Genomic DNA, 9,630 nt, shown 5'->3' with positions numbered 1-9,630 from the left:
CATCCCAGTGTTACCAATGAGAGAGAGAGAGAGAGAATATGAATGAGAATTATTTGCCCAAGGATAGCTTGGAATGGAACCACAGTGTAAATAAATATTTTCCTGTTCCTTCTTTTGCTCCCCTGTTATGCTCTCCTCCCTGCAGGTCCTTGTCACATTCACCCGCCATGATTAGTGTTGTTCCCAGTCACCACAAACTCCTGAGAAGTGGACAGACAGAGCCTTATTCTGAAGCTCCAATTTTATTCTAAGAGCCAGCAACCCCTTTAACATTTCTTCTGGCTCCATGGAGTGCTTTCTAAATTTATATCCCTGGCATTTTGGTTGGGCAGTTTTAAAAATGCAGGATTCACCTCTAAATGTCCTTTAATATTTCACTGACTGTGAATTCATCAGACTCCACAGTGGAGCCTTATGTGTTTCTATATATAAGGACTCTCTCAGGCTGTTAATGTGGAGGGGCAGATTTCTCTCTGGGGGGAAGTAAAAACAGAGCAGGAAGCCCAAAGGGGTAGCAGGCTAGGCGCTGCCTCAGCACTCAGCGGCATTGTGCAGTCACAACATCCCTTTGTCACTAAGCAACAAGAAGTTGGCCTCCTGCAATTTTCAGACGGCCTCAGAGAGACAAGAGGAAAGTTTACCTCTTCAGGTCCTTTCCCAGGCAAGATGAAGAGTGCGTTAGTAGGCTCCTGGGTAAGAGCATATTTTATGGTGAATCCTGGTCCCTGGCCTTGGGGTAGTACCTGAAATTTGAATGCATCGTGAAAGTGAAGTGAGAAGGGCTCCATCCGGCATCCAGGCCAGTGGAGGACGCTGAACTACCTACTCCCTATCTGCCGTGCTGGGGTCACCCCTGGAGCCTACTTAGTCCTCCCAATACCACGTTCCCTTCCAGAGCTCCCGGTCTCATGCTAACCAGCTAACCTAAATACTGTTGCACTAAACTGAATAGAAAGTGCAGCAGATAGTAGAAGGATGGTCAGTAAAATTGGGTGACCCAGGCCCTCAGTGGGATGAAAAAATGTTGGGCTTCCCGGTCATGTTTAACATCTCACTGAGATGGCCAGAGGCTGGCTGGGGACAGGTTCTGGCTGCTCAGGGCTGGGATCGTGGAGGACCAGATGGACCATCCTCTCCAGGGAGTGCTCAGGACAAAGAGGATGGGCCACAGTAGTTCCTCAGCCAGACGTTGTCATCCACAGGGTGTCTGCCTAAAGACGTCAGTACAGGATAGCTCCTTCTTGGACCCCCGATGCTCGTTTCTGTCGTCTGCCAGCCCCTATCTCGGAAATGCTTTCCAGAAGCTACCCATCGTTGAAGCACTTCTTTCAGAAAGTTCATGCCTTAGGGGCTCCAGTTTCCCAGGGTGCCCTTCTTGCCCCAGGATGGCAGAGTGTGTGTCAAACAGGTGTTCACTCATGACTTGGCAATGGATGCAGAAGATGGATCCATTCAATCCTGGCCCTCCCGGGACCTTTGACCTATTAACATTTGGGGCGGAAAATGAAGGGAACTTTCTCTCAGATCTCCCAGGGAAGGACCGTGCCACTAGACAGCAGCTGTATTCTCAAAACTGCTCAGTGCTAGGAGTCACCCCTACTCAGAAGCTGTCTGGTCCCCTCCCTTCCTCAGAAGAGAATCCATAGTCCTAACCCAGTCTAGACCCTGTCCCTCTCTGACCTCACCTCACTTCCCTCCAGCTTGTTCACAATCCTTTAGTGTCAAGGCCTCTTCTTTTGTTCTTCCAAGCTCTCTCTCTCTCTCTCTTTTTCTTTATATCCTTTGAAATTTTGCACTTAGAGTTTCCAGCATATTGAAGGCCCTTCCACTACTCCTCACATAGCTAACTCCTTTTCAGGTTCCCACCCCCATTGTCATGAGGAGCTGTCCCTGTTCCCTGTCACTCTTGATCTGTTCATCAGGCTATTTCTTCCCTGACCCTAATCACTGCATTTGACTCCCCCACAGAAGGAAAGTTCACAGGGGCCAAGATCTTTATGTCCTGTCACTGCTATCTTCCCACCCCATATTGGGATTTTAAGAGAGAAGAGGAAAAAAGGGAAGGAAGGAAGGAAGGAAGGAAGGAAGGAAGGAAGGAAGGAAGGGAGGGAGGGAGGGAGGGGCTACACACACATAGCCTCCCAGGTGGACCGGCACAGCTGGCCAACTGTTCTAATGATGAATGGGAGACACCTCTTTGCAGGGCCCTCCTCAGGGGACTCCCCCCACCTCAGATTCTTTCTATTTTATCAGAAACTCCCAGGAGAGGCTTCTAGCCTCTAAGGTCTAGTCACTGAGGTCTAAGACTTAGGATTGGGGTTTTGGTGTAGGATTCACGCTCATGCCTGCCTTATTATATAGCACAGCAATGGCTTCTATGGGCACTACAGAGGCCAGTTCAAGAGTGAGAGTGCTCGAGAATACCGCCTTGCAGCCAAGCCCCAGCCTCCAGCAGTATTCCTGAAGCGATGTCAGGTACAAGGCAGCCCTGGGAGCAGCTGGGTGGCTGGGCCAGTTTCTGCTTCTCTCAGGCCCCAAGAGCGTCATCCTCAGTCCTACCACACACAGCTGGACTGACACCTGGAGCTAGCCTATCCCCAGGATGGGCAGGAGGCCTGGCCCTTCTTCCCTGCAATGTCAGGTGTTTCCCCTACAGACAGGTTGAAGAGGAACCAATGCCAGGCTGGACAGTCTTGCTCAATCCTCCTTCTAGATGGAGGAAGGGTCAGGGCCCAGGTGGGGTAAGCAGCCATGGGGAGACAGCCTCCAGAACCCAGGAAATAAGCCTTGAGTTTTTCCAAAAACTGCCCTTAGGCTCAGATTCCTTGATGCCATGAAAACCCATGGTCTAGCCCTCAGTCAGCCTCGTAGTCCAGGGGCTCCGGAATGACTGGGGAGGAGGCTCCTCTGGTCAAGGAAGCAGTATGGAAAGTGGCTGGGTGCCCACCCACATGCCTAACCAAGGGGGCTGGGGAGGGTGATGGCAGAAATGACCTAGAGTGCTGGAAAAGACTCTCCAAGGACAGGGGAGGATGCAGATCCCAGGCCCTTCACTGCTTCCAGGCCTGGAGACTAGGAGGAGGCACTGTGAGTCAGTCAGGGTCCCAACAGGAAAAGCCCACTCAAAAAAGAACTCAGGAGGGTGGACATACAAAGGGTGTAGGTATAGGGGCTGCAGGGGAAGGTAGCCTCACAGGTTGCTAACAACCAAGTAGCCAATACGACTGGGCCCAAAGGGACAGGGGAAGGCATGGCTTCCAGAAACCAGAAGAACAGAGTGGTGTGGAGAGTGCTACCCTGACAGGAGTGGTGATTGTCGGTGGAGAGGCATAGCCAGGTGGGGCTGGCCTGGGAGGGAGCTGAGAAAAGAAACAACTCTTACCTGCCTCTCCTCCCAGGACTTGCTGGTGGCCAGAGGGGAGGCAGCCTGGGGAGAAGTGCAGCCTTCTAGACAAGAGCAGGGCAGAGCCCGGAACATGCTCTGCCCACTGCAGCTTCTTGCTTCCCAGCTTTTAGCCATGTCCTACTCCATCTGCCATCTGATTCTCCAGGAACTGCTTTCCCAAGCTAAGAGCAGGGGCCTGGAGGCTGCCATCCTGTGGAGCCTGCACTTCCTCAACATTCCCAGTTGAAGGGGCTGCCTGGCACTGTGGACTAGGTGGACTAGGCAAGGGCCACCTCCCCCGGGAGAGTGATGGGCCTAAGTAGTGCAGAGACAGGCAACCTGGGGACCTCCTACTGGGTGTTGGTAGGAGCTCTCAGTGGCAGTTCTCTTCCCCAAGCCAGGATGTCCTCTCCACCTGTCCCCCAGGGACAGAGTAGGGGACATGATTTGGTTGAAGTGAAGACCTGCTACATACAGCCTTTACTAGCATTACCAGCGGCCCCAAATGGCATGGTCTGTGTGCTCTGGGCTCATGTGGTATAAATGCCAAATCTCCTAGCTCCCTCTAGGTCTGAAGCTGTTTTAATTAGCAGGACTGCTCGGGGGAAGTGCACATTTTATTTTCTAATTAGCTGAGAGATACCAGGCCTCCGCGGGCTGACTGAAGCTGTAGTGGTTAAAGACCTTTCTGAGTCGTGGCATCCATTTTTCTTTCTTTTCAACTTGGCACGTAGAGATTTTATCCATATCATTCAGGTGCAAAAAAATATTCTTTTTTTTTTCTTCTAAACCATACTTATTTATTTCTATCCTTCACCTGCCTGACTCTTGGGAAGTGTAATCCTAGTCCTGTTTGTTCTTAAGGTCACACAAGAGGACCATAGTTGTGGGCAGGTCCTTCATTGGTGGTACCATAATTGCTGTGTCCCTGCCCCTGCCACCACCATGCCTCAGTCAGCCACAGAGGTTGCTGTCTAGGCACCAGATGACTCACAGGGGCCCTTAGCCCCCCACATGCAAACATGGCCCCTCTCAGAAAACCTACCCCTCCTCCAATGCCTCTTCAGCTGGAACCCCTGCCTGAATCCTGCCTGCTCAGAGACCATGGGCTTTTCTCCCTTGGGGGCAAAGGAGCCCTGGATGGCTTAGAAACAAAGATGTAGGTGAAATTCTCCTGAGAATTTCAGGACACTCAGAACACTCAGAACTGCCTGGGTGGAGAGGAAATGACTGCACTTCTTACCAGGCCCCCGCAGCTGGGAGGACACAGCTCCAATCAGTGGGAGTCAGTGGAACATGCTGCCACTATACGGGCAGCGAGTTTCCAGAGTCAGAGGTGCCTCCCACAATGAAGGCGTCCACATCCTAGGGCTGGGTATAATTCTATAGCTGAGCAAAGAAATGGGGGAGGATTTGGGGTCCACTGGAACTTGCCCCAGACCCCCCAGGTTCTTTCTAATATACATATATTTTTAATTCTTACTTGAGGACATGTTTATCAATTTTAGAGAGAGAAGAGGGGATGGGGAGAGAGAGAGAGACAGAGAGACAGAGAGGGAGAGAGAGAGAAACATCAATGTGAGAGAGAAACATTGATTGATTGCCTACTATACCAGGCATCAGGTATCAAACCACAACTTGCATATGTGCCCTGACCAGGAATCGAACCCACAAACTTTCGGTGTATGGGATGATGCTCCAACCAACTGAGCCACCCAGCCAGGGCCCCAGGGTTGTTTTGTTTTTAAGTTATATTGAGATGATTGTAGATTCATAAACAGTTATTAGAAATGATAGAGATTCCTTCTATACTTTGCTCAGTTTTCCCCAATGATAATATTGTGCAAAGCTGTAGTATAATATCACAACCAGGACATTGACATTAATGCAATTCATCTATCTCACTCCGATGTCCCCGGTTTTACTTGTACTTACTTGTGTGTGTATATTAAGATCTATACATTTTTATCACCAGTGTAGCTTTGTGTATCAGCCACTTCAGTCATGTTACAATCTCCCAAGAACCCCTGGTGCTGCTCTTTCATGACCACATCCACCTGCCTTCCACTCCTCCACCCTGCCCTGCCCCTAACCCCTGGCAACCATCACTCCCTCTACTTCTAAAATGTTGTCACTTCAAAATGTTGTATAAGTGGAATGATAGGACATGCAACCTTTGAGGACTGGCTTTTCTTGCTCAGCATAATTTCTTTGAGATGTATCCGAGTTGTTGTGTGTATCAATGGCTCATTCCTTTTCATTACTGAGTAGTAGTCTGTGGCAGGTATATTCCAGTCTGTTTAACCATTCACCTGTTATAAACTCTCTGGGTTGATTCCAGTTTTTGGATCTCATAAATAAAGCTGCTTTGACCCTTTGTGTACAGGCTTTGGGGTGAATGTAAGTTTTCATTTCTTTGGAATAAGTGCCCAGGAATGCCATTGCTAGGTCTTAGAGTAGTTGCATGTTTAGTTTTTAAAACAAATTGCAAAACTTTTCCCGAGTAGCTGTGCCTTTCACATTCCCACCAGCAATGTATACGGGATCCAGTCTCTCTGCACCCTCACCAACATTTATTATTGTCTCTATTTTTTATTTTAGCCATCGTGTTGTGATATCATATTGTGATTTTAATTGTCATTTCTCTAATGTTTAATGATGGCCAACATTTTTTCCATGGGTCATTTGCCATTTGCATATTCTCTTTGGTGAAATGTCTATATGTCGTTAGCCAATTTTCTAATTGCATAGTTTGTTATTTTACTGTTAAGTTGTGAGAGTTCTTTATGCATTCCTCATACTAGGCCTTCATTGAGTATGCGGTTTGCAAATATTTTCTTTCAGTTTGTAACTTGTCTTTTCAGCCTCTTAACATGGACTTTCACAAAGAAAAAGTTTCTTTTTTCTTTTTAATTTTTATGAGGCCCAATTTATCAATTTTTAAATGGGCCTCTTTTTTTATCCATGAAGTCTAAGAACTCTGTCTAGCTTTAGATTATGAAGATTTTCCTGTTTTTTTTCTAAAAGGGCCCTGGGTTGTTTTGTTTTTTAATTCTCACCTGAGAATATATTTATTGATTTGAGAGAAAGAGAAAGAGAGAGAAACATCCATGTGAGAGAGGAACATCTGTCAGCTGCTTCCCCTATACTCCCCGAATGGAGATCGAGCCCACAACCTAGGTATGGGTCCTAACTGAGGGTCAAACCCACAACCTTTTTGGTGTAAGGGATAGTGCTCCAACCAACCGAGCCACCCAGCCGGGACTCCCTGGGTTTTTAACCCCTGTGGTGCCAGCTTGCTTTATGAGGAATGAAAGGTAAAGCTCCTTCACGGATCTTTCTTTCCATTTGAAGACCTTCACTGGCTGTCTAAGGCAGGAGGTCCCAATAGGGGAGCTTATTAGAGACACATACCTCAGACTCCACCCTGAAGATTCGGGTTCAGGAATTGGGGTGAAGCTAGCCCCTCCCTGCCTTTTACTTAGGAACCTGCTGTCAGCCACTGCTCATACCCTGACCCAGCCAAGACTGAACTCACCAGATCAGGCACTTTATTCAGCCAGGCGCTGTTCTCAGAGATGGAGTGACAGATGTGAGCAAGACAGACGATAACATCAGACAGCATGCAACATTATAATATGTAGTCATAGAGGCTGTTAGAAGGCGAAAACGCAGAGTTGGGGTAACAAGACCGCTGGTGCGGTGCTGAGGGAAGGCCTCCCAAGAGGGAAGTGAGGAGGAGTCACACAGCCAGGCGGGAGAAAAATCTCTGCAGAAAGAACGGGTGCAAAGGCTGGAGGTGAAAGTAGCTGGTGTGCTTGAGCAGCAAGGTGCCGGTGTGGCTGGAGGTGATGAAGGGGTCAATACTGTGTGGGTATCATGGACCACAATGATGACCTTGGCTTTTACAAACATGAGGAACTGCTGTGGACCTTTGGCAAACAAGGGATGTGAACTGACTCACATATTAAAATAATGATTCTGCCTGCCAAGAGAATAATACACTCAGAGCAGCAAGCTTAGAAGCAGGGACACCAGGTGGGAAGCTCTTGCAATAATTCAGGCAAGAGAGGAAGGTAGGTGGCTTGGAGCAGGAAATGCTGTGGCCATGCTGAGGAGCGGTCCAGCCCTGGGTTCATATTGAAGGAAGTACTAACAGGATTTCCTGGCACATTGGGTGTAAGGAGTGAAAGAAGAAAAAAATCAAGGGGTCTCCGAGGTGTTGGGCCAGATCTAGCTACCGTGACCTGAGCTGGGGGAGGCTGCAGGTGGAGTGGGTTTGGAGAATGACCCAGAGCTCAGAGATGTGTTTGAGGTGCCTGTTGTACATTTGCAGTTGGCTACTGAGTCTGGAGTTCAGGAGAGAGCTTGAGCTAGAGGGAAAACTTCTAGTTTCCAGGTGGTATTTAGGGTCAAGAGCTTGGGTTGCTGATGAGGGAGTGGGTGTGGACAGAGGGGAGGAGGGAATTAAAGCCTAGTCCTGCCTGGGGGGATGTAGAGAGAAAGGTACAAATCTTGAACCACTCCCCTCCTAATGGCAGGATACATTTTCTTTTTTTAACTTTTTTTTTAATCATCACCCAAGGGTATATGTTTATTGATTTTTAGATAGAGAGGAAGGGGGAGAGAGAGAGAGAAACATCTATCAGTTGCTCCCACACTCTGAGCCACCTGGCCAGGGCAATAGCAGGATATTTTGAAAGATGCTTGAGTCCCTTCCTCAACCGGCAGCCCCAGAGGCTTCTGCTTTGGGGGTAAGTGCCAGGATGAGGTGTCCCAGAAGAGAGGTGTTGCTTTAGTTTGTATCTGCCCATGCAGGGTGTTGGCAGTTTAGCAATTTAGGGGTGGTGGCTCCTGGCATCTTCCGTCCCTTATGGGGCCCTGAGGCGAGCATCGCTTTCTCCCATGACCTCTAACTCTCTCTTTACAAGGAGCCAGCACAGCAGCACTTCTTCTCCAAGCATGACAACCGCACTTCCTTTGACAGCGTGAGTATGGAGGCAGGAAGGAGTGAGGGCAGGCCCCCAGCCTAGGCTGAAGTTGCAGGGGTGGGGGGTGGGGAAGAGACAGTGCAGGGAGGGAGGGCTTCTTAAACAGACAGAGGAGTGTCCGTCTCCCTGACAACTTCACTCCTCTGGGAAACAGCCCATTCTGCAACGGAGGTACCTCTGCTTTGGTTTCCTCTGCCAGCTTGTCTGATAATATGCAAATATCCGAGGGGCCTCTGGTTTTCTGAGGGCCCCATCCTGAAATGGAGGCAGGCCAAAAAGGCTGGGGTACAGGCCAGGGAGGCCAGGCACAGGCCAGGCATCACCAGGCAGGCTCGGGTTTAGGGGGCACTCAAGCAATCCTTGCTACCTGGACTGTGGGCCAAGGGCCCATACCGTTGAAAAGGGCCCATATTGCCTGCTGCAGGGAATCGGAAGACGGAAAGACCTGAATCGCCTGTGGCAGCGACACACCTTCCTGCGCTGGGCACCCTGTGAGCTGGAGTTCTGCCAGCAGCGGCCCCTTGAGTCCTCTTACCAGGCCAACTTCCGGTCCGACCCAGGACTCGGTGACCTCCCTCAGCGCCTCGTGCACTTTGTGCAGATCAAGCCTCCCCATGCCAGCACCACCTACCAGCAGAACTTCTGCCAGCCATCCCCTGGTGACTATTGTGGTAGCAACGACGTGGGAACCCAAGCCCCCGTCACCAACACGCTGCCTAAACTCCCAGAGATCCCAAGACCCACGCTGCTCCAGCATTACCTCCACACTGGGGTCTCCGAGTGCCTAAACTGGTCCAGAGCATTAAATGAGAATGGCTGACACCGCGGCCTGTCTGTGCTTGCAGCCCCAGAGGGCCTGGAGCTGACAGCAGTAAGGCACTGCCAGGCCCCATGCCTGGCTCCCATGTGCCTGTGCCCATGGTACCTGTGTGCTGGGCAGGCAAGGTGTGGCCCTGGGAGCCCTGCCACCAGGTGAAAAGGGGTACGGCCTGCAGGAGTCTAAGGGTCCAGATGCATTACCATGGCCACAGCAGATGGGTTCTGGGACCCCAAATCCACTCTTGCAACAAACCCAGCTGTGAGCCCCTTGCACTGTGTGACTGCAGAGAGCAGAGTCAGTGGCCCCTAAGAGTGAGCAGCAAAGTCTGGAAGAGGAGGCAAGGGCTAGCAGCTTTGCTTTCTCTGGGGGGCTGCTGCCTCAAGGCGTCTGGGGCATGGCCACACAGTCCTGTGTAAGAGACACCTTCCCTTCAG

The 9,630-nt window shown here is 50.1% G+C and overlaps 1 protein-coding gene across 1 annotated transcript; it reads left to right on the top strand.

Annotated features, from left to right (window-relative positions):
* Positions 1–666: 666 nt before the first annotated feature.
* Positions 667–9,196, top strand: CIMIP7 (ciliary microtubule inner protein 7). Its single transcript, XM_024565980.2, has 4 exons — positions 667–693; positions 2,362–2,475; positions 8,317–8,373; positions 8,780–9,196. The coding sequence occupies exons 1-4, from the start codon at positions 667–669 to the stop codon at positions 9,194–9,196; spliced, it is 615 nt and encodes a 204-aa protein (XP_024421748.1).
* The last annotated feature ends 434 nt before the right edge of the window (positions 9,197–9,630 follow it).

This window comes from Desmodus rotundus, chromosome 8, assembly GCF_022682495.2.
Source record: "Desmodus rotundus isolate HL8 chromosome 8, HLdesRot8A.1, whole genome shotgun sequence".
Classification (NCBI taxonomy): Eukaryota; Metazoa; Chordata; class Mammalia; order Chiroptera; family Phyllostomidae; genus Desmodus; species Desmodus rotundus.
Note: the sequence above shows the minus strand (reverse complement) of the source record. Positions and strands in the feature narration are given on the sequence as shown.